Source organism: Lampetra fluviatilis, chromosome 51 (genome assembly GCF_964198595.1).
Source record: "Lampetra fluviatilis chromosome 51, kcLamFluv1.1, whole genome shotgun sequence".
Taxonomy (NCBI): domain Eukaryota; kingdom Metazoa; phylum Chordata; class Hyperoartia; order Petromyzontiformes; family Petromyzontidae; genus Lampetra; species Lampetra fluviatilis.
Genome location: NC_136325.1, coordinates 3,035,344 through 3,061,457, shown reverse-complemented (window position 1 = coordinate 3,061,457; position 26,114 = coordinate 3,035,344). Strand labels below are relative to the sequence as shown.

General features: G+C 51.9%; 1 protein-coding gene across 6 annotated transcripts in view; it reads left to right on the top strand.

The window, feature by feature from the left end:
* Positions 1-26,114, top strand: part of KLHL24 (kelch like family member 24) — a 64,046-nt gene that overhangs the window by 15,903 nt on the left and 22,029 nt on the right. For 5 of the 6 annotated variants that reach the window (XM_078878553.1, XM_078878555.1, XM_078878554.1 and 2 more), the window contains 5 exons: positions 2,039-2,321; positions 4,429-4,686; positions 6,070-6,321; positions 7,381-7,607; positions 23,507-23,691. In XM_078878553.1, coding sequence (XP_078734679.1) covers positions 2,121-2,321; positions 4,429-4,686; positions 6,070-6,321; positions 7,381-7,607; positions 23,507-23,691 — 1,123 coding nt within the window. In that variant the 5' untranslated portion in view covers positions 2,039-2,120. Of the gene's footprint in view, positions 1-1,234; positions 1,258-2,038; positions 2,322-4,428; positions 4,687-6,069; positions 6,322-7,380; positions 7,608-23,506; positions 23,692-26,114 lie in introns of those variants that run through there. The other variant, XM_078878558.1, reaches the window with a different exon arrangement.

Genomic DNA, 26,114 nt, shown 5'->3' with positions numbered 1-26,114 from the left:
GTTCGTGTGGGGTCTACCGTGCCCCCCCCCCCTAATATAAAAGGGTTTCTCAGGGTGGGAAGAGGCATCATTGCAAAAATAAAGAGAAAAAATATCCTAAAAATTATTCTACAGAAGGAAAAGCGTCATAGGCCCACGAGCACATTGGGATATTAGTGGAAGGCGTCCTACAAATAAATGTTAATTATTATTACGTATGGTTCCCACAGGCAGACTTTCCAGCAGTGGACACTGGTGACTATACCGTGCCGATGAGGACAAAACCGGTCCACAGTTGTCCTTCGCCATATCACAGCTGCCTGTCCGTCGGTCTCAATCGCTCAAATAGTATTTGATGTTGACCTCAGACAAGGGGACCACAATGCAGTTCTCCAGGAAATGCCGATGGGTTTTTTTTGGCGTAGTGCACAGGGGCCCGAGTGGTTTTTCGCGCGTCTTTCTGTGCCTTTTCAAAAAATACGGTCGCGCGTGCAAAAGCAATGCTGTCGGTGCTGTTTGCCGTGTCTCCAAGCGGCGCAGAAACATCACGCACCAGCGTCGTCCCAGTTTAGTCCTGGACTGCGCAGTGACGAATGCAAAAGTGGATTCGTTCTTCCAGAATTCAGTTGTGTTTTTTTGTTTTGGTTGGTTGGTTTTTTAAATAGATTCATTTTTATAGTAAAAAAAAAATGGTACTATATATGGCCTAATTATGGTCTGCATGGAAATAATGAGGGTTTTGCACGGAAAACGGATAGACTGGGGTGTCCCATCCCTTTATTCGCCCAGTATTTCCAGGACTTTCATTCTTAAAAAAATTCAACTCGACAGCACCATGGTTTTGAATGACGTGGTGGAATGTTGGGGTTACGTTTCGGGCATATTCTGATTGAACTAAGTGAGAACGCAAGGTACCAGGGTGGGTCTCATTTGCCAGGGCGGGTGACCTGGGGTCACCCACCAGTGCAGAAAAAGCAGCAATAACACGATACAAAGTACGGCAATAACAGAGCAAAAAGAGAGACGAAAAAATGTCCGCTCTTCCAAAGAAATGCAAAATACTGTCATGTAAAGACAAAGGGTTTTGGGAGGAAAAATATTCATAATCCTCGAAAAAATCTTGAAGCTGTTGAGGTCATGGCAGCCAAGATGGTGGTGAACACCCGGGGCCCTCCTCATCCATCTCGCTGTGACCGACGCTGCGACCGACGCTGCGACGCGCGACGCCAACGCCGTGACGGACACGTGGGGGGTGCAGAGGAGCGAGACTCGCTCGATGTAATCTGCACGTCACCGTGTGCGCGTGTGTGTGCGTGCGTCGTGGTGACGATTATCTGTAACAGGTCCTGGGCCTCCCCTAGGTCGAATCGGCATCAAATGAGTACCTGGTGCTGTGTGTAAATATCGCCACTCGAGAGACAAAGGTGGCCGGGCGTGGCGCTGGCCACCCACCCCCTCGTGTGCAGTATCGGCCTTCATAGGTGCTGGTGAACAGCACTTGCCCCTATATAGGGGATCTTTTTTATGGGCAGTCCTCCACTTGTGAACGGGTTACCTTAGACCCATTCGTAAGTCGATTTCTTTGTATCTGAGAACTCAATCGTCAATTGTATTTATGTATATAAAATGTGTTATGGTTCAACAAAGAAGGAAAGCTTTGTTAAACTCATAAATATGACGAAATATTTTACATTTTCATGCAGTAATGTAGAATATACTGTCTAGTAAGTTAAACATTAAATAAGGTCCTGATGCTGGCTTACGCTGGAACTCATTACACAGGATGATGGGACTAATTACATCTCGCGGAGAATTGCTCCGCCAAACCAAAATAGTTCCGTGGTTCGGTTCGTACGACCGAATGTTTACAAGTCGGATGGTTAAAAATATCATCTTAGGGCACTTCATTCACAAGTGCAGATGTTCGTAAGTCGGATGTCCGTATCTCGGGGACTGCCCATACACACGACGATGGCACGTAGATACACGCGTGACATTGAACGCACGCTGTGCACGTGCAACACGTGAGCCACGTGCGTGCCTCGCTGTCCACCCTCAGGGAGAAGGCCACCGCCACCACTACGACTGCGCGCTCGATCCTGTGCGACGTCCGACGGTGACACTCGCCAGTGGCCGCGAAGATGGTGCTCATCCTGGGCCGGCGCAACGCGCGCGCCGGGGCGGGCGAGAGCGTGCGCGAGTCCCCCGCCAGCAAGCGCAAGGTGCTCAACCTCGAGTCGAAGACGCCCGGCGGCACGGCCGCCAGCGAGCTGCTCGAATTCTCCGCCGGCAGCCCCCACGCCGAGGGAGTTCTCGCCGCCCTCAATGAGTTCCGCCTGAAGGTGAGCGCCGCCATCCTCGTGTCGAGTGTCGACCTCACTTCCTGCCGCGGGGATACGCCGCGGGCGACGTCACTTCCTGTCATGGCCTTAATGAAACGTAAACTAAACTATTTTTATTTTACTAGGTAAGGGTCCTCTTTTTTAGAGGCGAACTGGCCACAGTTGATAGCTCGGCAAAGTGGCTTATCGTGTGGAAATGTATAGCAGCCAAATACTCTGAACACGTGTTGGTTCTAAATGTGAAAGGAAAAACCGGAGAAACCGGAGAAAAATCCACGCGACCACAAGGGGGCAAACACGCAAACTCCAAATATACGGCAGCAGGCGTCAGGGTCGGCATCGAACCCACGACCTCCTGCATACCAGGCGAGGCAGTTAACATCTCCTAGCCACCGTGCGACATCGAGATATCTCGGCCCCGGTAAATTGTCCCGTGGTTGTAGCCAAGCGCCCGTGGCTGAAGCGCAGCTGTGGCGGAGCGTAGTGCGGTTGGCATGGGGACCTGGTGCGAGGAATGAAATGGGGGGGCGAGGGGGGCACTGTGTTTTGTCCCCCCCCCTCCGGCCGATAGCGCGTTCCACACGCGCGCACGCGCACTGGCATCTCCAGCGATGTGGCCGAAGCATCAGCGGTTTGCACGCCCACCGATCACGGCCGCCCGGCCGCAGAACCCGACACCCGCCGCCCCCTCCCGAGCCCCGGCAATCTGTCACCGCCCTCGGCAAATGCCTACGTTGCCGAGGTCTAAAGTCGGCACTGCCCGGGCCCCCCCTGCCCCCTGGTCAACCACCAGGGCTTGTCCCCCACCCACACGCCGCCCTTAATCCCCTTCATAGCCTGGCAACCCGGGTCTCTCTGGGTCGCGTGCTCCGGAGCAACCGCGCAGCACACACGTCCCCAGTGGCTACGATCCCACGCGCCGTTATCGTAGCGCGAAAGCTGTCTTCACGCGAAGGCGCTGTGTTCCGCCGACGGGTGTCGTCCGCAGTATGTTTACGGTACGGGGGGGCGGGGGGGGGCCGACGTTGTTATGTGGCGTTACCCAATGAAATAACCTGCACATGATTTGGGCCGTTACGTCAGCACACGAGTCCCACTCATTTTCTGAAATCACCTCACCGGACCTTTTGAACGCCCCGCTGTGAGGCAACGGGCGTTGCAGGATCCTGAAACGGCCAGGGTAAAGGGCAGCAAACGGCCAGGGTAAAGGGCAGCAAACGGCCAGGGTAAAGGGCAGCGGAGCAACCTGCCCGAGGGAACGTCCGCCGGGGAGGGGTAGGGGGGTGAGAGATGGAGCGATCAAATCGATCGAGATGAGTGGAAGGCTGCGCCGTGGGACCGTCGTGAATTGGCGATGGCTTGGGGAACGCCTTCACCCAGCAGTGGATTGATCATGGCCGACTACGATGACTACGACGGTGAAGCGAATGTGACTAAGAGGGACCCCTCTTCGATGGTCCACCGGTTTTTTTCCCCTCCGCATTTAGAATCAACGTCATGCGTTCAGAGTATTTGGCTGCTATAAATTTCCACGTGGTATGAGCCACTTCGTTGAGCTATCTTTTGACACTTCTGAAAAAGCTACATAGACCAGTGGGCCTTACCTGGTCAAATAAAAAAAAAATGTTTTTTGGTTCTAGTTGAAACTCGTAAATAAAAATAAATATTGAACATTAGCGTGTAATACTGTAATACATACTATATAGTAAATACAACGTATGGTGCGAACAAAGTTCAACCTATCATGGGACCTTTTTGCCAGTATCAAAGTTTGAAAAGTAAGAATAGGTTTTACCCTTTATGGCAATTAAACAGGTGTTCACCACACCTACGTTTGGTTAATGCGAACTTGATTCCTTGCAAAAGGTTTCTATTTGGTGTTTGAACATCTTAACACCTCCTGTTTTATTGCCAGAAAGGGTAAAACTTTATTTTTATGTTTCAAAGTTCTTCGTACATACGTACAAAACGTAAAATAAACTTAACGTGAAAAGAAAACGAAAGTTCTGTTTTATTTTCGCTGGCGGCTTACTTGCCTCACCGTCGTCGAGATAACAGCGGTGCTGCCCCCCCCCCTCCGCCCCTGCCCTCCCTGCGCCGCCCGTAGGATCGCATATTCACCGACGTGATGGTGGCGGTGGAGGGCTGCGAGTTCCCGTGCCACCGCGCCGTCCTCTCCGCCTGCTCCGCCTACTTCCGCGCCATGTTCTGCAACGACCACCGCGAGAGCCGCGCCACAATCGTCGAGATCAACGGCATCCAGGCGTCCGCCATGGAGCAGCTGCTGCAGTACATGTACACGGGCCGCGCACGCATCACCACCGACAACGTGCAGTACCTCTTCGAGACCGCCAGCCTCTTCCAGGTGCAGGTGGCGCCCCCCACACCCCGCCTGCCCCCCTTCCCCCCCAGGCTGGCGCGTTAGCCCCTGCAGAACGGCAGCGGTCGTGACACGGTTATATAACTTGAAAGCTCATTTGTTTACAACTGAGGTGTTGTGTTTGGTTTGTTGTCCTTTCCTCCCACCCACCCACACCTCCGATTACCGCGGAGGTGCAGGGGGTGACGAGAGAAGTTCAACGTGCATACGTACATCGTCAACATTTGTGCAAATTCCGATAAATGACACCGCAAACTACACTGTGTGGATTACACACACAGCAACATCATCTCCTCCTGTGCAACCAAAATAAAAAAAATTTGATTTAAAGCTTTCGTGACTGCAGGGATTCATCTTCTTGGTTCTTTCGGTAAAGTCACGTAAAAGGGACAGACCTGTTCTTCACCTGAGGACGGCTGCTTGCATTGTGGCTGAAACGTCGTGAGAATTGTATTTTATTATGTTTTATTTTGTTATGTTTATTTTACTATGTTTTATTTTTATTATTTTATTATTTCCCTTCTACGTGACTTTACCGAAAGAACCAAGAAGATGAGTCCCATTTAAGTGGTAAAATTTTTTAAGCACCCTGTATATATTCAATGTGCAGGCAGTGCAACTGCACAGAATGGGGGGAGCCCAGGTGTCTGGGCTAAAGATTGAGGAACTCCCAATGCTTTCCATGCTTTTAGAGCCCATGCCAACCACACCGTGCCCACCACATGGGCACTACCCCACCACTAGCTTAGCCATCGGACAAAGACTTCGTCGAGCTATCGTTCGTGGCCGGGTCGCCTCTAAAAAATAGCTCAATGGGCCTTACCTGGTAAGATAAAATAATAGTTTAGTTTTATTTTTCGATTTAAAGCTTTCGTGACTGCAGGGATTCATCTTCTTGGTTCTTTCGGTAAAGTCACGTAGAAGGGAAATAATAAAATAATATTAATATAAAACAATAAAAAAGAAATATAAAAAATTGACAAAAATATAAACAATTTTTTACTTTACCAGGTAAGGCCCACTGAGCTATGTCGATGCCTGTGAAACGTTTTGCCTTCCTGACAGCCATGCCGCCACAAGATCGGCGCTAACACCAAATGCTGCAAGTTATTATCAATCTTTAGTATTTTTATAACCAGTGGGTGCACCCAGATAAGGGGAGCAAATTATTTTCCGACCACCAGTTTGTAAATGCCTTGCAGCGTCGCCGCGTCGTCCGCCGCGCGCGGTGACAGAGCTGAGCGCCTTCCACGGCGGGGAAAAAAAACGACGCGGGCCGGTGGCTCGGCACGGCTCTGTTTGCGCCAGTGGAAAAAAAAAAACGAGTTACGAATTATTAACGGCCGGCCGGCTCCTCGCTCGTGGCAGATCCACGCGCTGCGCTCCGCCTGCGCCAAGTTCCTGGAGGAGCAGCTGGACCCGTGCAACGTGCTGGGACTGCAGCGGTTTGCCGACGCGCACTCCCTGCAGTCGCTGCACAGCAAGTGCGCGGCGTTCGCGCTGCAACGCTTCTGCGAGGTGGTGCAGCACCAGGAGTTCCTCGAGCTGCCCAAGGACGAGCTCGTGGACTACGTCTCCAACGACGAGCTGGTCGTGGACAAGGAGGAGACCGTCTTCGAGGTGACGCTCGCCGCTTGGCCCACTGCGCCGCCGTTCCCCGGCACCCATCGCACGCAACAAAAACACACGCGATGATCGCAAATACGCACGCTATCATCACAAATACACAGGCTTTGATCACAAATACACACACTATGATCACAAATACGCACACTATGATCACAAATACACACCCAAAACACAAAACGCATACTATCATCACAAATACGCACACTATCACAGACTGTTGCGGCAACTGCTGTTAGCGAGTAGCACCTATGAAGGCCGAAATGGTACATTAGTGGGTGGGTAGCCAACATCATGCCCGATCACTTTTGTCTCCCCAGTGGCGATGTTTTCAGACCTCATTTTAAGGCTGAGTTGATCTAGGGTAGGCCCATGACCAGTTCAGATGACCATCACTGGTGTTGGCCATGAATGGAACTCGGCCCTCCAGGTTCAAAGCGCGGCGTGCTAACCGCTGCACCACCGCTCCCCACCACCCGCACAAATGCTATCACAAATCACAAATGATCAGAATCAAAATCTGGAGGAATCCGATGAGCTATGAAGCTCTTTTACACAGATGCCCAGTAGGGGCGGGTCAGCGTTGGCTCTGTATGCCATCCGCCGCCGTCAGCCGTGGTCAATCCACGTGTTGTTTATTTATTCCGCTCATCGACCCAGGAAAGCCTCACACAGAGTCACGTAATTCTTTTACAGGAGGGATCCTGCCAGGTTTTAGGAGTCGCGGCGATGGCTGCTGAGTGCAATTCCAGTTGCGTAATTTGCGGTGCAATGTAGCCAAATTTGACAAACGTGTGTGTACGTACGTACGTTGAACTTCTTTTGTACCGTACGTAGCCAACCGTGCTAATCGGTGGTGCGGGGGAAGGACAACAAACTAACACGCAAAAAGCATTTCTAAAGAAATTATGATAATGATGATGATAACAAATGGTGAGGGTGCCGATGACCACGCGGGACCGCGCCCGCTGACTATCGCACCTCTCTCCCTACCCGTCGTGACGTTGCCCCCTCCGCACGCTCGCGCTCCCGCACGCTCGCTTGCGCGCGCAGGCGGTGATGCGCTGGGTGCAGCACAACGCGGTGGAACGGCGCAGCGCCCTGCGCGATGTCCTCGACAACGTGCGCCTGCCGCTGCTGCAGCCCGACTACTTCGTGCAGACGGTGGAGGGCGAGGAGATGGTGCGCTCGGCGCCCGAGTGCTACGGCCTACTGCACGAGGCGCGGCGCTTCCACGTGCTCGGCAACGAGATGTGCTCGTCACGCACGCGGCCACGCAGGTCTGTGGCCTCTCCCCCCCACCACCCCATCCTCTCCTGATCTCTTCCTCTCCTCCTGATCTTTCTCATCCTCTCCCATCTATGACTCTGGCCCTGATCCTACCCCTGAACCTGACCCTACCTGTGACTTTATCTCTAACCCTACCCCTGACCTTACGCCTGACACTACCTCGTGAAGCCGACCACTTAGCAATGGGCCGCAAATGACATATCTATTCATCCCTCACTGCAAGCGTCTTGGCCGTGCTCATCGGGCATGTGGTGGGGGATACTTTCGACCTGGTGACACGGTGTGCCTACTGTTAGCGCATTCACTCACTTCTGTCAAGGGCCTCTGTCAACGTGGTCATTACACGTGATCCTTCGCCTCGTTGTCGGACAACGCCAAGGGGCGTGTCGATGTGTGGCCCCGCCAAATGTGTTTTATCGAAAGTCCCGGTTCGGCTGTCATTTTGGTTGCGTTTCCACGCGACTCTGCAGCTGTCCGAACGTGCGTGCGACGCTCTGTCTTCATGCCCGACTGCCCTCTTATTTAAATAGCTACGTGTATTAATATGAATGCACACATTTATTCTTGCACACCTCTATTTCGACATCTCAAAGTCCGTGTGGCTGCCTTCGCAAACAAGCACCCATCTCTCGTTTGTTTACAGCCCCGAGCCGGTGGTGGAAATTCCATATTCCTATGCCGGGGGCCAGTTAACCCAATGAACAATCGCTGCTGACGTATCGCAAGGTGGCAGCTCTCCCCCCCCCCCCCCCCCGCGCGCCATCCATTAAATGAATAGACGTCCGCCGTTTGTCGTGTAGTCCGTCGTTTTGCGAGAATCCATCTTTCCGGAGCTTTGCGCGCGAGTTACTCCCTCGTTGAGCCCCGTCCCCTTTACTCCAACAAGCAGAGAGAGAGAGAGAGGGATGCTTGCTGGTTTTTGTTTGGCTTCTGACTCGTATCTCTGCTGAGCTCACACGCGAAACAAAAGCCGGCAGCACCGTTCGCTGGTGCGACGACGGGAATGTCGGTGGCAGAGTCACATCAGAAGGGCCCGATGTTGCCCCCCCTCCCCGCCCTCCTCTTTTAAACCCTGGAGCACCGCCGACCCGGAGCTTTTGTCCGCGGACGTTTCTGTTGCTCCTCCGCCCCTCCACTCTCTCGTCGTGGCCGGTGCTTTGTACTGGGTTGGCGCTGGGTTGTGTAGTAAAGAAAACGAAGAAAGACGGCCCGGTGAAACCCGGTGAGGCTGCGACGTCTCGATTGCAAGGGAGATCAGGGGGGGGTGGGAGACAACTTTGCGAGCAAGTTGCGTAATGCTCGCGGGAACGTTTTTGTTTTACGCGAGCCAAGGCGCCGGACGCCGCCGTGGTGTGACGGACTTGCAATCCAGAGGTCGCCGGCGTGGCGGTTGAAACAGTAGCGCAGGTTGTGTTCATGGCCGCCTCACCACCTCGGTGTAGATGGTTACACCACAGTTAGTCTATGGGCAAGATAGCGTGTGGGTGGGATAAAGCGTGGCCTACGTGGAAGAATAGGCCGCATTAATCTCGAGAGGGGCTCTCTGGAGCTCTCTCTATAGTGGCGGCCCTTCCAACGGCAGGTGGAAAGAGTTAAAGCAATTTGCAAGGCTGCACTTTTCGACTGGACATCTGTGCAAAAGAGCTTTACAACTCATCAGATTCCTCCGGTATGAATTAAGATTCTGATTCGGACCTGTATCAGCACGACCAACATTTCCATCGCACAGAGGCCTCCTCGCTTCACATCGGCCGGCGTTCCCCGGCTTGCGCGCGACGAACAACTCTGCTGCACTCACTGTCCGTCCGTATTCCGTTCCTTTAAAAGGCTCCTGGCACGTGGATCGAAACGTCGGGATACCGTGCCGAGCCACCATGGCGCGACCGCGAAAAAACCTGCGGCGGGCGAATGCACAACGGCGTTTTTTTTGTTTCCCGTTGTTCATTTTAACGGCGCTCGCCATGAGCGCACGTCCCCTCTCCCGCGCCTAGCCCTTGCCCCCCCCCTCCCGCTCTCTCGTGAAACTTGAACCTGGACGCGGCCGTGGTGGCAGAGGCGCCGGCCGTGACCGGCGAGGGGAATCCACGGAGCCGCCGAACGGACGGGGGTGGCCGGCCGCCACCCCCCCGGCAGAGCCTGGCGAGCCGGGACGTTCGAATAACGCCGACGGCGGTAGAGAGCCGAAGCCAGGAGCGCGGGGGAGGGAGGGCAAGGCGGACATCAACCCCGTCGCATCCCCTTGATGCCCCAAAAATTATGTCATTGATATCTAGCTGTGGAAGGACATTGAATGTTTATTTGTATTCATGTAAGGCAGAGCTTGCTGTGGCTCCTATTGATTGGGGGATCGGGTGGGGGGGCACCACAACAGTGAATCATCACTAAGGAGATCAACTCGGGTGGACCAATGGGACGTTTGGTGGTGCAGGGCCCACCCCAAGCACCCCCCCCACCTTGCGCTGGCCCTGCTGTGGGGCCCGATTTAAAACGCATGAAATTTTACAACAGCTCCCACCTTCGCCACGGTGGCAAGATGTTAATTCCCTCACCTGGTGTGGAGGAGGTCGTGGGTTCTTACCGACCCTGACGCCTGCTGTATACAGTATTTGTAGTTTGCATGGTCTCTGTCCCCGTCAACATCGCGTGTTTAGGGTATTTGGCTGCTATACATTTCCACTGAGCTATCATTTGTGGCCAGGTCGCTTCTGAGGAAGCTATAGAGCTCAGTGGGCCTTACCTGTAATAACATTGTTTAGTTTTCGTTTCTTTCATCGATGACAATCTTCCCACCCAACCCCACGAGTGGTGGAATTGTCAAGTTTGGGAGTTGAGATTCGATTCGAGAATTAGTTTCACGTCTCAGTTCTACCGTGCCCGGTGAATTGTGTCACCATTTTTTCCCCTCTGCATTTACAATCAACGTTTGTTCAGAGTATTTCCCTTCCTTGAGCTATCATTTGTGATAGCCAGGTTGCTTTTGAAAAAACAGCTATAAAGCTCAGTGGGCCTTAACTGGTAAAAAAATATTTCGTTAGTTTCTCTATCTCACGGGAAGCTCGCAGATCCGCTTCTGGAGCACACCCGGCCAGAATAACACTGACCCTTCTGGATCTTGCAGTCACGTACGGTTATTGGGTTGAGGCTGTGAGCGATGGGGAAAAATCTAAAAAAAGTTGTATTTCATTTTAGTTTCATGTATGTTGCCAACCGTGCTAATTGGAGGTGCGGGGAACGACGACAAACTATACACAAAAAGCAGTTCTGAAAGGAATTAGTTTTCAATCTCGATTTAAAAGTGCATCGTCGACGGTGATGATGAGTGGGATGAGAATCGTGGGGCGCGTGATGACGGCCACAGGCCACGGCGCGCCACTCGCCGTGACGACGGGAGATTATCGAGACCGAACGAAGATGCAGACTTGGGATCATTTATCGACATTATTTAGAGACAGCAGCGGCGCCGACGAAGACCAATGCCAGCAACCATCATTGGCTATAAAAAGATGCACTGGGTTCACCGATTGGCTGACCTGATGATATTGAATAACTAAGGGGGCGTGACTAAATGTCTGACTGCTTCAGTCGATCAGACGAGGAGAATGACCACATGAAATCCACAGAAATGGACTTGACCGGAATTCGACAGCTATCGTTGATCAGACCGAGACCGTGGATAATTAAAACTCGCGGATAATCCAAAAATAGAACCATTTTCCACGGATCTTTATGCCAAAAACCACTAATATAGGTACAAATTATAAATTATGTTAAGAAAATTGAGTTGCTGAGTGATAACACTTTCCTGCTCCCGCGACGAAGACTCGGCCCACTAAGTGGACAGCAGAGCCACGCCAATCAACATCAACCAAACTCCGCCCACTGCTGTAAAAATAAGCAACTACTGTGCTGTAGGGGCGATCACGTGGATTTCGGATTAACCGGAACACATATTTATTCGGTTTCAGCACGTGACTTGTAATAAACATTTCCAAGAATAACAATGCATAACTGTTTTTAGATTACTGATTTGGGCTTAAGGGAAAATTCATGAGTTATTAATTTATGTAAAAATATTAGGTGCAAATCGGATAAACCGCATGCGGAAAATTAATCGAGAGTCTACTGTAACATTCTTCAATTGCTTCGCAAAAATCCACCAAATAAAACGACAGATACATTTTATAATTGTTCAACTATTTTTTTTTCCAGGTAAGGCCCACTGAGCTATATAACTGGCTTATCATGTGGAAATGTATAGCAGCCAAATACTCTAAACGCATGTTTATAAATACTCTTTGAGCCAGAAATGTCGTGATTTATTTTATTTTCTACCTACATGACTTTACCGAAAAAACCAAAGAGTATGGATTCCTGCAGTGACGAAAGCTTCAAATCAAGAATGTTTATAATTGTTGAGGGAAAAACCGGAGGACCCGGAGAAAAATCAACGTGACCACGCGTCAGGGTAGGGGTCGAACCCCTGACCTCCTGCATACCAGGCGAGGTAGTTAACATCTCCCCACCGTGGCGAGGGACGGTGAACGTGCATTGGTTGTCCCGCAAAGACAATGTCACTATCAGGACATTTATAGCCCGGGGTGAGCAGCTACAAAATGGGAGGCCGTTTGCTGCCTCAAACTGGGAGGATCACGCAGCTCGTTGTTTACCCCTCGCAGTTTGCCAGCGCGCGCGCTTGCCGCGGGGAGGAGGATGGAGCGCTTGTAAACAAATAACCGAAATGTGCCCGTTTTGCTGGCTGTCACTTTGTGTTTGTAAACTCGGTTGGGGTGCTGCGGGATCACACACACGCACACACGCATACACACGCACGCACACGCACGCACACACACACGCACACACGCGCACAAGCACACACGCACACACACACATGCGCGCGTCTCCCATGCGATGGTGCGTGGGGGGGGAGCACCCGACTTGCACGCCTTCAAAGGGGAAGGGGGGGCAAATTGTTTTCCTAGCCACGGGACGTGAGTTTTCCCGACCGTGTGTTTACACTTCGAGTGAACACCCCATTGCCTTTTCGTCGACAGAAGTTTAGACGGCGTGAAATAATTTGCAGCACTTGCATAGATGCGCTGCGGGGGGGAGGGATGGTAGGCCTCACCCAGTTGGCTATGTACTGTGTGAAAGAATTTCAACGTACATACTGCACATACGTAACAGCTGTGGGTTGTACCAACCTCTTCCCGAGACATCAGAATCTTTCTTTTAGACTGGTGGAATTCGACGAGCTATGAAGCCCTCTATCTACAGACGTCCACATCTGCCCAGCCTGGAAGAGCCGGCAAGAACGCCCCGCTACAGGGGGGGCCCGCCTTAGCGCTCCCTCTTCGTGGAGACCATTCCACCAACGGCGCTGCGAGCAGTAAGAAATTGCTGGGGCTGCATCCTTTACCCGTTAGGCCTTTACATACCCGTGATAATGTCGTGCATTTGGACGTATTGCTTTGTAGATAGAGGAAATGAACGCACGAAAGAATGTTGTTTTGCCAAGGTCTGATTTTTTTGCTACCCCCCCCCATGCCAATACTTTCACGCTGATATCATTGCTGCGAAGGAAACCGCACAGCTGAGCTCTCGGCACGACCGTGAAAAACAAAGATTTGACCCCCCCCCCCCGTAGCCGCAACAGACTGCCGGCAAGTAAGGGCCTGTTGGTGAGCCCCTATTGAGACTGGGTGTGGCCAGCACGGCGCCCGGCCGCCTTTGTCTTCCCAGGAGTCACGTTCCATCGTTGCGTTTCAGGAGCCTATAGCAACGCGGCACAAGGAGAGAGCCAGAGAGCGAGCGAGAGAGAGCCAGAGAGCGAGCGAGAGAGAGAGAGGCGGGAGCGCGATCGCCATGCACCCCCCCCCCGCCACTGTTTGTGTTCACAGCGTAAAAGCGCGACATCGGAGATTATTCTCAGCTTGGTTCTGTCTGGGTCGATGGCTCCGGAAAAAAACATTTGCACACCCCAGCGCACCACGTCCAGTACACATCTCGCTGCGGCTGCGAGCACTCGCGGGCCACTCACTCCAGTCGACCCTCGACCCAGAGAATGCTCATTGAGAAAATTAGGCCGTGCGTTCAGCGCTCTCGGTTTTGATTACCAGCGATGCGCAGGGGGGCGGGAGGACCGTTTACGATCAGGTCAACCCCTCCGGCACCCCTGAAAACGTAAACACAACGTCAAGCGGGCTAAAGAAGAGCGCAGTTTGTGTTCAGCCTCTCGTGCGTTTGCAGTCCTCGCTCAGCGAGCGACGCCGCTTATTGACAACACGTTTTTAAAATAATTTTAAACGTTCAAAACAATCTTACACCCCATCCCTCCCCCTCTCAGAGGCACACAAAGACAAAGTTCCCCCCACCCCGTGTAGCCTGTGACAGCCTGTCGGGGCAAGTGCTGTTAGCGAGCGGCACCTGCGACGGCCGTCACGGCACACGGAGGGGTTGGTCGGCCAGCACCACGCCCGGCCGCCTTTGTCTCCTTAAGTGGCGACGTTCTACTACACACCGCACCGGGTACTCATTTGAAGCCGAGTCGACCTCGTGGAGTCCCAGGACCGGTTCAGATAATCGTCACCGGTGTTGGTGGCCGTGAGCGGGAATCGAACTCGTCCGGGTTCGTAGCGCAGCGCAGCGCCGACCGCCGCGCCACCGCTCCCCATCGGTGCGCACGCAGAACCCAACAAGGGCGCGAGGAGGAGTTGGCATCGTAACTCAAGCACCCCGCGTGCCACGCGGATTGTTTACAACGGGCAGCGTAATCTGAAACACGTGTGCCCGACTCAGTCAGGCAGGACATTGTCAGAGCCGCATGGGAGCTGGTGGTCGGTACAAACAACCCCCCACCCCCTGGTCACCACGTGGTCAGGGTGGATGTTTGTTGACCACCTCCCCCTGACCAGCCCACCTGGATCGTGATCAAGACCCGGGGAGGTTTATTTTTCCCGATAACGAGTAAAGCATTCGGCAGGCGCCCTTTGAGCGACCTCGCTCGGTGGTGCGGTATTTAGAGAGAGAAGGAGAGATGGATGTACGTGTGTGCCCATGCCAATTGGTGGTGCGGGGGAAGGACAACAAAATAAACAGGAAAAAAATATTTTAAAGAAATTAGTTTTCCAAATAGAGATTTAAAATAATGTAGCCACACGACCGCACCCACCTCCTCCTGTTCCCACTCCTTTCCCATCGACCTTGTCCAAATTTGAATATCATCCCTCGCATTGCTCCGCAGGGATGACGGATCGCAACGCCGCCTCGTGCTGCGAAACGGCCTCAAGGCCATCGAACACAGCGCCTCCCCACGTGATACGCTCGCACCTTCCCACGTGATACGCTCGCACCTTCCCACGTGATACGCTCGCACCATCAGAATGGCGCGGATATCAGAAAGGCGCGCCACGGTGACTAGGAGATGTTATCTACCTCGATCCCGACTCTGACACCTGTGTGTGTTTGGAGTTTGCTTGTCTCTCTCTCCCCGTGGTCGCGTGGATTTTTCTCTGGGTCCTCCGCTTTTTCCCCTTCACATTTAGAAACGTGCCTTTAGAGTATTTTGCTGCTATAAACGTCCACGTGATAAGCCACTTCGTTGAGCTATCATTTGTGGCCAGGTTGCTTCTGAAAAAGAACTATATAGCTCAGTGGACCTTACCTGGTAAAATTAAAATAGTTGAACCATTATCAAATTTATCTGTGGTTTTATTTGGTGGATTTTCGCGAAGCAATTGAAGAATGTTACAGTAGACTCTCGATTAAGTATCCGCATGCGGTTTATCCGATTTGCGGATTAACCGCGCACCTGATATTTTTACATAAATGAATAACTCATGGATTTTCCCTGAAGCCCAAATCAATAATCTAAAAACAGTTATGCATTGTTGTTTTTGGAAATGTTTATTACAAGTCACGTGCTGAAACCGAACAAATATGTTGCTCCAGTTAATCCGAAATCCACGTGATCGCCTCTACAGCACAGTAGTTGCATATCTTTACAGCAGTGGGCGGATTTTGGTTGATGTCGATTGGCGTGGCTCTGCTGTCCACTTATTGGGCCGAGTATTCGTCGCGGGACTAGGAAAGTGTTATCACTAAGCAACTCAATTTTCTTAACTTAATTTATAATTTGTACCTATATTAGTGATTTTTGGCAGAGATCCGTGGAAAATGGTTCTACTTTTGGATTATCCGCGAGTTTGAATTATCCGCGGGCATCTCCCCATCATTAGCGCGGATAATTGACAGTCGACTGCATTCTCAGTATTATGGAATCGATCATCGCCGTGCCGTATTCTTACGTGACTGGAAGTACCGAGGGGGCATCCACCTAAGAGGCAGTGCGATGAGATCATCTCGTGTGCCGCTGGTGGGATGGATCATTGCATCGCGGGATCGTGGGAGACTGCAGCTTGCGGAAGGAGGCCTTCATCCAGCGGTGGATTGATCACGGCTGCCGATGCTGCTGCTGCTGATGAATTATTTCCGATGATGAACGCACGCTGCAGAGCGTTCCAAATTCCATGACCACGCAAGTGATTGCCCTTCTTTGTTTGTCCTGCCCAGTGTGTGCCAGGATGAGCAGTTTGTGAAAATGCTCATTCTCGCTGGCAAAGACATTCCTGCGAAGGGAGCTGGTAGGAACGTTGGGTTGCTCGGTCAATGGCCAGGGTCAACGGCGGCGTGGTGTATTCCGCAAATATGGCCGATTGTGAAGGTGGGCACAAGCCGGCGTGAGTAGGTAATATGTTGAGTTTTATAAGGGCACCACGGGGTGACCAGCCCCTACCCACCCAGCCCCACCCCTTCCACCCTCCACCCCCAACCCAGCCCCATCCTCCCCACTCAGCCCCTCCCCACCCAGCCCCAATCTCTCCACCCAGCCCCTCCCTACCCAGCCCTCCCCACCCAGCCCTCCCCACCCAGCCCCTCCCCACCCTCCCCTCTCCACCCAACCCCTCCCATTTTTGGATGCAGGATGGACAGACACAATAATCCCCTGTGGGCTGGTGGAACCAGGAGGTTCTTACCAGTATAAACTCAAAGCTAAACTATTTGTTATTTTAGCATGAACAGGCCACACTTAGCTACAACAACCTGGCTGTCACAAGTGACAGCTCAACGTAGAAATGTATAGCAGCAGCCATATGCTTCCAACACGTGGCATTGATTGTAAGTGTGGAGAAAAATCCACGCGACCACAGAGAGAGAGAGAGACACATGCAATGTCCAAATATAGAACAGGCGTCGGGGTTGAACTCACAACCTCCTACACACCAGGCGAGGTAGTTAACATCTCGCCACCGTGGAGAAAAATACACGCGACGCAGCGACGTTGCGTTTGCCGAGAGCGCCGCGTGTGTCGTCTCTGCCCCGTGGCGTCTCTGCCCGCGGGCCTTGTTGAGCCAGCCCCGCGTGGGTAACACGACGACGCGCCAAATCGGAGCGCTCGCCCGTGGCACGCGCTCGCAATCCGCCGTGCCCGTCGCTGGTCAGGGAATGGCCCCGTCGAGAGAGAGAGAGGTTTGGTGGGGTGCCCCAGTGTAAAACTGTATGCGGGGCGGGGGGGTTTGTAGCGTTTTGTTCACGATGACTAAAATATTCGTCGACAGTGGGGTTTTTTTTTAGATGTATTTGCGTGTGCATGTGGGAATTTTTTTCGCACCGTAAGTAGCCAACCGTGCTAATGACAGTCTTCGAACGAGAGGTGATGTCTACGCCGATGACCCTCTGTGCCCACCTGTGAACAGAGCGTGGCTGAGACGAAACTAAGGCGTCGAGTCCCAATGGAGACGCAGTCTTAAGGTCGTCTCGTCACGTGATGGTACGAGGCAGCAGGGCACCCCGGAGGGCCGAACATGGTGATTGGCTGCTTTAATGCACGTCTAATGATTGAACGAGCTCACCGATTGGCTGACCTGATTACCTTCTGTGGAGGGGAAACATTGTGCACCACTCACCAAAGATCTCGTCAAGGAGCGTAAACCGTCACGCAAACTCCAGTCAACCTCGCAGCAGCAGCGGCTTCTGGCTAACCGTCAAACAAAGACGGTCACCACATCGCGAGCTTTTAGACACGCTTCTGTGGCCGTCTGGAACGCTTTTCCTTCTGATATTAGGAAGCCACTGAAGCTATATACACTTTTAAATTTAGATTGAAAACTGATTTCTTTAGATATTGATATAGGAAGCCACTGAAGCTATATACACTTTTAAATTTAGATTGAAAACTGATTTCTTTAGAACTGCTTTTTTTGTTAAGTTTCTTGTCCTTCCCCCGCCCCTCTGAATAGCACAGTTGACTACGTACAGTGCGAAAGAAGTTCAACATACATATATCATCACAGTTTTAGTCAGCTTGACTCGAGCTAAAATGAATGTAAACTTCGATCAAATTAACACGGTTGATGGCAAAGGGGTCTCTTAGTGTATGACTACATTTTCAAAACCAGTTTCAAGAGGTCCTGCTGTGTAGTTCACACCGACGCCGTATTTACCCGTGAAATGACCACGTTTTGTTCTGAACACAGTTTCCGAGCACAAGCCCAATCACCCAAAATGCAAAGTGTGCCAGCAACAAACGGCCACAATCTAAGTTGTCATAGATAAAAGAAAAAGTTTGCTTCGGGAATAAGCAGAAAGATGAGTGTTGTGACATGCAATGTGGCGAGTTGGTGAGTTAATGGGTGAGTGAATGGGTGCGTGTTGTTGTTGTGGTTGAACACAGTGTGATGGATGAGACGAAACGGTGAGTGTCTGGTAGAGACCGAGTCCTCAGCATGAGTGGAGGGATCAAGGAGTGAAGTTCACGGACACAGTGGCCATGGTAGCATTAGTAGTACTAGCGGTAGAGGAGTGATAGGGAGGTGACTGACCGCTGGTGAGTGAGCGAGTGGCTGTGGTGAATTAGGCAGTGCTAAATCACCAACAATGTCACTTTAAATAAATCCCAAAACGTGTGTTCTGGGGTCCCGCTGGGTTTCGGGTCCCTGGCGCTGTACAGTTCTACCCCCTCGCTTGCCTCCTAAACCCCCGTCAGGCGTGGTATAAGCGGGGGGAGGTGGGGGGAGTGGGTGGGTGCCAAATTAACCCAGCCCTTGTCAGCAGCAGTTAAAAAAAAACATGAGAAGATGGCATTGTTGGCGTTGTTTTGGAATATACCAGCAAAGAAAAGCCCCGATCGGGCCCGCTGCCACGGGCTTGGCTCTTGTCAGATCTGTTTGGGGGGCAGCAACGTTTGGACAGCCAACAAATAAATGCGGTTGCCAAGGAAGGCCGAGCGGGCCCATCGCAGGAACGCGTCTTGGAGAGAGCTGGCTCGGGCGCGTGTGGCTCCAAATCTGTTTTGTGGTTTTTTCCGCGGGGCCATTAGTGGGGGGGGGGGCGCGGCCGGTCACGTTGCTTCGCGCCCGAGCTGCCGTTGTAATAATTTCATTTTATATCACGTCATTCATGCAACCGCATCCCACAACGCTGCACATCAGTGAACCAGTCCCTTACGCAGATACAAAAAACAAAACCGCCACTTAGCAAATACAAAACTAAAAGATGAATACGTGAACAACACCAACAACGAGAGAAAAAATGCGCATGACAAGAAAATGATAATCGTGGAGAAAATAAATTAAATAAATAAATGCGTTCGGCCTCCATGCCCCCAGCCCTCTCAGTATGTGAACGTTTGAAGGCGCCGCGCACCCACACGAGGGGGGCTCTCGAATGAGCTCTTTCTGCCCCCTTCGGTCTTCTCCGGGAAGCGATTCGATTCGTTCACAGCCACGGGGAGCTGCCGCGTCGCTGTCGGGGGCAATAATTTGCGCGCGCGTTTATAAACGAACCCGCGCCTCCTGTACAATTAACAATGGTTTGGCTACGTACGTTTCCAAAGGAGTTCGACGTGCGTACGCGCGTACATCGTTCCGACTTGTGTTGCGGACGTGAGAACTTTTATCAACGTGCCCGGTTTTTTCCAGGATCTCTTCCTAATAGCGGCGCGGCTTTAGACGGCGGCTCGGTTCGTATTGCGTCGTCTCTACAAGAACTGTCGTGCCCCCTCCTGTTACAGACCGACGGACGGACGGACGTAGCTGAAACTTAAAGGCTTTCAACCTCCGATGGAAAACCATTCGCAGCGTTTGTCACGAGTTGTAAAAATATGCAGCCGAGCCAATGCAACGGCACAAAGTTGAGTAAGTGTTTCGGAAAATCGCAAACATTCCCAGAGTTTGCCCATTTAAGCAAATTGCTGCTGAAATGCACGTTGCTTCAGAAGGCGCCGGCCTCGGCTGATGGATTGCATGATTGCATTTCTCAGGAATTACTGAATTAATTGCAAACTTGCGGTAATTGGAAGCAGCCGCCGATGGATTGTGGAGACGCGGTCGGTGCGCGTTGTGAATGGCGGGGAGCTCGTAGTATTTGCCAATCGGTAGATCCATCATCATTGTTGCAGAACCAATCGGTAGAGCCGTCGTCATTGTTGTAGAACCTCGGTGGAAGGAGGAGGGAGTGGACCCTCTTGACCCTCTTACGGCAGGTGATGGTTTGCTGGCTTGGATGGGAAGTTTGTTTTCTGGGATGTGTAGTCGACCCCATGGACTCGTTTTGATAACTTTTTTGTCATTTGAGCTTTTTGTTTTGGTGCCATTTTCTTAATTTGTTTTTTTCATTTTTGATTTAGTTTTGGTAGTAGGGTTTCCAATTGCTTGGTGTGTATGTGTGTGTGTTGGGCTTATTTCACGCCGTGCATAACCAACCACGTATATGGGATTTGGTCCTTGTACGTATAATTAACTAGCTTAGCTTCGCCCGAGACTTGGATTCTTGTCTTGGATGAATACACGGCCTAGGCGGAGGGTGGGGGGGCATGCGTGACGTCAGCAGGCACACTGCGTGACGCTGCCGCATGCAGATGACATCACAAATGTGACGTCACCGCTCGCTTGCCATATCCATTATTGCACCCCCCTCCCCCAAAAATACAAAAGTCTATTTTTATACTTTTTGCATTGTGTACAGTCTGGAAGCAACCCACATGCCAAATTTAAAGTTTGTTGCATGTTGGGAAGTATGCTGAACATTTAAAACAGACACAAATATTCACAAATTTCCTTTATATATATAGATATACAGCGTTGTGGGATGCTGTTGGCATGAATGACGCTAAGTATAAAATGTAAGTATTGTTATAAATGACGACGATGGTAATGATCGTCATTTAGTTTTTTGATAAGAGCGTGCGCCCTCCTTTCCGCCCGGGCGTCTCGACAATGCCCTGGACGCGATGAGCGACGGACACCGTATCTCATCCTAAACATCTCATCAGAGGGCACACCCATTGGCAGCTGTCCCAGTGCGGCAACAAAGGTGATTCAGCACTTGGCCCGCAGCCAGGCGTTAAGTCTGCCAGTATGGGGGGGGGGGCGGTGATCGCTTTTTGTGACCCCGATCGAGTAGTGTGTGGAGTAATTTTAGAATGTGGTAAAAATTTGGACTGTGACGTCGGCACACAGTGGCCGATGCATTTCGAACGGGCCACCACGGTGGCTAGGAGATGTTGACTACATCGCCCGGTATGCAGGAGGTCGTGGGTTCCATCCCGACCCTGACACCTGCTGTATATTTTAGTTTGCATGTTTTCTCTCTCTCTCTCCCCGTAGTCGCGTGGATTTTCTTCGGGTCCTGCGGTTTTTCCCTCCATTTAGAATCAACATCATGCGCCTAGAGTATTTGGCTGCTATTAATGTCCACATGATAAGCCACTTCATTGGGCTCTCATTTGTGGCCAGGTCGCTTCTGAAAAGAGCTATGTAGCTCAGGGGGCCTTACCTGGTAAAATAAAATAAATACAAAATAAATTGTTTTAGTTTAGTATTGAATTCCGTCGAACGTGTCCGTCAAGCCAGAGCCAGGCACTGAGAGTGTCAGAGCCAGTGAGATGCCCTTGGGACGTGGCCGGTGTGCGTTATCAGTAATTTATCGCTGCACAGGGCAGTGCCAAAGGGCAGAGGGTTCAGCTCTATGTTGGCCGGTTTGTCATAGAAATATATTTGTTGTTGCTCAATCGTCGCAGCAGCTCTCGGTGAGCGACTCCCCATGGGACGTGGGGGACTCCGCCTTGTCGTGTCGATGGAGGTGACCCCGTGAGGGTCACACGTGTGTGGGACGTGTGTCAGGGAAGAGGTGGCGTGTGGGGCAATGGGTCCGAATTGGAGAGCACTTTTCTAATTGGTGCAGGGGTTCTCGGTTTCGCTCCCAGCCGCCGCCCCGGTTAATACCATGTGGCTCGTTGCCCGTAATTATGCGCCATCTGCTTCAAGGCGGACGTTTGAAGATCCCCGCGATCTTGTTTCACACGGAGCCGGACGTGTGTGCAGGAGTCACGGTCCAAATTTGCCAAATGCGGACGGGTGCAAATTGCTTACTTTGGTAATGTAGCCGAGCCAATGACCCCGATTGGCAGACACGACCCATTTTGGTCAGCATCTTGCGCCAAAATAATGCTGCGAATACCGAATCTACTAAAATGATTATAATTATTATAATGTCCATCATGGAACTTCAGGCACTTCACAGTGCAGGGATATAGGTTCAAGATAGCTGATCTCATCAAGGAGCATAAACCGTCATGCAAACTCAGTCATCCGCGCAGAAACGGCTATTGGCTCTGCATCGAACAAAGGCGGTCGCCGCATCGCGGGCTTTCAGATGCACTTCTGCGGCCGTCTGGAACGCTCTTCCTTCCGATAATAGGAAGCCACTGCAGCTATGCACTTTTAAATCATCTGGAATGAAAACTCATATCTTTAGAACAGTTTTTTGTGTTTAGTTTGTTGTCCTTCCCCCACACTTGCGATTAGGGCGGTTGGCTACATACGGTGTGAAAGAAGTTCAACAAACACACGTGCATACGCGTGTATCGCCATGTATATGGTATTCCCTCGTTATTCACGAACTTGCCCATCCGCGTTCTTGGCTATCCACGAATCGCATTGGGAATTGTACACGACTGCATTGACAGAGAGTGAGAGAAATAAAGTGACGAGAGCTCAAGTGATGAATCGCACCAAGCCAGATTCAGGTGTTTTATGATGCCAACGAAGCACGGTTTGCTTCCAGCTCGGCTCCGCAAATAGCCAGTGGAAAACCACCCGTACCATGCTAGCCCTGCACCGGCTCGGCTTGGTGCGAGTGGAAAATTGTGTATCTGAACCACTGAGCCACCTCCATGATGGCTTCACTAAAATCCACAGCCGCAGGATTTGTTCTCCATATTTCTCCCTCCGTGGTCACATGGAATTTTTCTCCGGTTTCTCCGGTTTTTCCCCCTCCACATTTATAATCAAGATCAAGCATTCGGTGTTTGGCAGCTGCTGTACATTTCCACTCGATGATGGTAAGCCATTTCGTTGACCTTTCATTTGTGATGGTCAGGTCTCTGAACCAGAGCCATAGAGCTTCGTGGGCCTTACCTTGTGAAATTAAAATTCATTTTCGTTTCTATTTAAGCCTCGGTCTCGATCTGATCGATGACAGATGTCGACTTCCAGGTCAAGTCTGTGCCTGTGGATTTCATGTGGTCCTTCTAGTCTGATCCGACTAAAGCAGTCGGACATTTAGTCACACGCTCTTAGTTATTCAATATCATCAGGGCCGCCAATCGGTGAGCCCAGGACATCTTTTTATAACCAACACGTAGCCAATGACAGTTGCTATCATTGGTCTTCGTCGGCGCACCGCTGATTCTACGGTGCGAAAGAAGTTCAACACACATGCATAATGTTGCTGCGGAAAAACTAAAAACTAAACTGAAACTAAAAATAGTTTAGTTTTAGTTTGGCCGTCGCACGCGCCCGCCTTGACCGTGTTTGCCACGCGCATGCCGCAGGTCGACGGGCTGCTCGGAGGTGATCGTGATCGTGGGCGGCTGCGAGCGGGTGGGCGGCTTCAACCTGCCCTACACGGAGTGCTATGACCCCATCACCGGGGAGTGGACATCGCTCTCCAAGCTGCCCGAGTTCACCAAGTCCGAGTACGCCGTGTGCGCACTCCGTAACGACATCCTCGTCTCCGGTACGTGGCGATGGTGGTGGAAGTGTTGGTGGTGGTGATGTTGGCAGTGATGCTGACGACAGGCGTGGTGGTTGTGATCGGGAATGGCAGCGCGTGTGGTGTTGGGGTAAAGTGTGGGTGGTGGTGGTGGTGGTGGTGGGGTAAAGTATGGGTGCTCTCACATTTTCCACACCACTGTCAGCAGTGATGTGTGCAAGCCCTTGCAGGGCTGCACCTTTTCCTTTCTTTCGAGTGGCTAGACACAGCGCTGTGAATCGTTAGCTCTCATCATTATAATTGTCGTGATCGTCCGCACCTCCGATTAGCACAGTTGGCTGCATATGTGCGTGCGTATGTTGGAACTTCTTTTCGCACTGTACGCAACCAACCATGCTAAACCGTAGGTGCGAAATAAGTTCAACGTGCACGGACGACCTCTTTAAAAGAGGCACCCTCGAGCCTGGCGCAGTGCCAGCGGCCCCAGGGGCCGAGTGTCACGTGGGATCTGTGCATCCCATCTGCCGATTGGTAGCGGCGGTGGTCCTGCTGCCACCCATCTGGCTACCGCTTTGCCGCAGGCTGTTGTTGTCGTTGCTGCTGCTGTAGCCGACTCGCCGCACCGTCCCAGGGCGGTGGGTGGGACGCGGCAGGCAGCGAGCGGGCGGGCAGGCGGGCGTTGGGGCGTAAATGATTTCCGCGGGGTGTTCTAAACGACCCCGGCTGACCCCCGGCCTATCTGTGCAGATTAATGTCCGTGCAGGGGCGCCGATTGAAGGCGAACGCCTGGATCGCGCGCGTTTGGCGATTTCCGACGCGCGATTAAGCGTACAGTCATGTGGCTCACGTGAAAAAAATGATCAAACGCCCCTCTACGTTGAAGCGTTTTGTGTCCGTTTGTTATAATGAGATGCTTAATTGCAGTCGGATCGGTCCCGGGTCAGTGGCCCGGAATATATGTCTGCACCCGACACACACCACATGCAGTATGCATCTCACTATGGCTGTGGCTACGAGTCACCACGTGCCCTTCTCCGGTTCGCCAGCGACCCAGAAAAAATTCGGTGAGAATGACAATAGTGATGCTAATGCAATTTAGAACGTGCATAATATTTCCTAAATGACAATAGATCTGATACCCAGATTCATCTTTTCTATCAACGTTCGGTTTGGGGCACAGCTGGCAGGCACGGCAGTGGCCCCAATTATTAATAATTATTTTATTCTTAACTCTCCGGCGTGTTTTCTGGTCGTGCCGCTCATAGCGTCGTTGCAAGACTGCATCTCACAACGCTGTACAAGACAACAGCGAACAATATCTCTATTGCCCCTCGCAAGACACATAGCACACCCAAAACCAAGGTCTGACTCAAAAGCCGTAGTCATCACAGGTTTAAATTTTTTAAATGGGACTTAAATAGCGGAAGGGACATAATTTGGCACAAAATGGAACCCAGTCGGTTCTTGAATTCAGTTTTGTCTAAGAAGCTCCCGGCACGTGGAGCGAAACGTCGGACATTGCGCCGAACGACGCGCGGCAGAACTCAAAAAACGCCGGCCGCGAGCGACTTGCTGGCAATTTCCATAACACGGCTCCTCGTTACCCAGGGGGCACTGGGGCCATAATTCGCATCTGTCTGGCCGCGTGGGGGGAGCAGCTCCTAGCCCTGGGGGTGTGGGGGTGGTGGTGGGGGGCGGGTGCAGTGGCCGTGAGAGCCGGGAGTCGGATTAGGGTGGTGGTGGTGGCGTCGTCGGTGCTTGCCGAGGCGTGATGCAAATTGTCGATCTGTGTCACCGAGGACAACGCAGCGAGTGCGACGGCTCCGCGGGGAGAGAGGCGCTCCCTGCGGCGTCGCGAGCGGGCAGCGATCGATGATGGATCGCGCGGGCGAGGCCAGCGTGGAACCTGGACGTGGAATAAGAGCGCGGTTTTTATTTTTAGCTGTCGCGTACATCCACCCCTCCATTGTTTTTAAAGATCCTGGCGGTGATGAATGAATGTGCAATTGTGTTGTGATTTGTCATGAAAGCAATCGCTTGAACACGTGGCTAAAAATGTATACGACCGAGGATGAAGTGAGGAATTTATAAATTTATATGGCACTTGTTTTTAGACAAAAACAAAACTGATGCTGTAATGAAACTGCAGTTGTGCCGACACTGATGTGTGGCTCCGAACGCTGGAGAATGAGAAAATCCGACGAGCAACAAAACAACAACAACACCACCAGAGAAGAGCGACCAATGGGGGCGAGGGTAACTACTGAATGGCAGTCGAAGGGAAGGCCGCGTCCACCGCGGAGATGGAGCGGTCGGATCGGCTCGTACGCCGTGGCTCGGCGCCGGACGGGATCGTCGCATCGTGGAGGCGTCTGTGGAAACGAGTGTCGTGAGCTGATCGTATTCCTCCGGTCGATAAAAAACATTCTGATGCGGCAGCGGTTTGA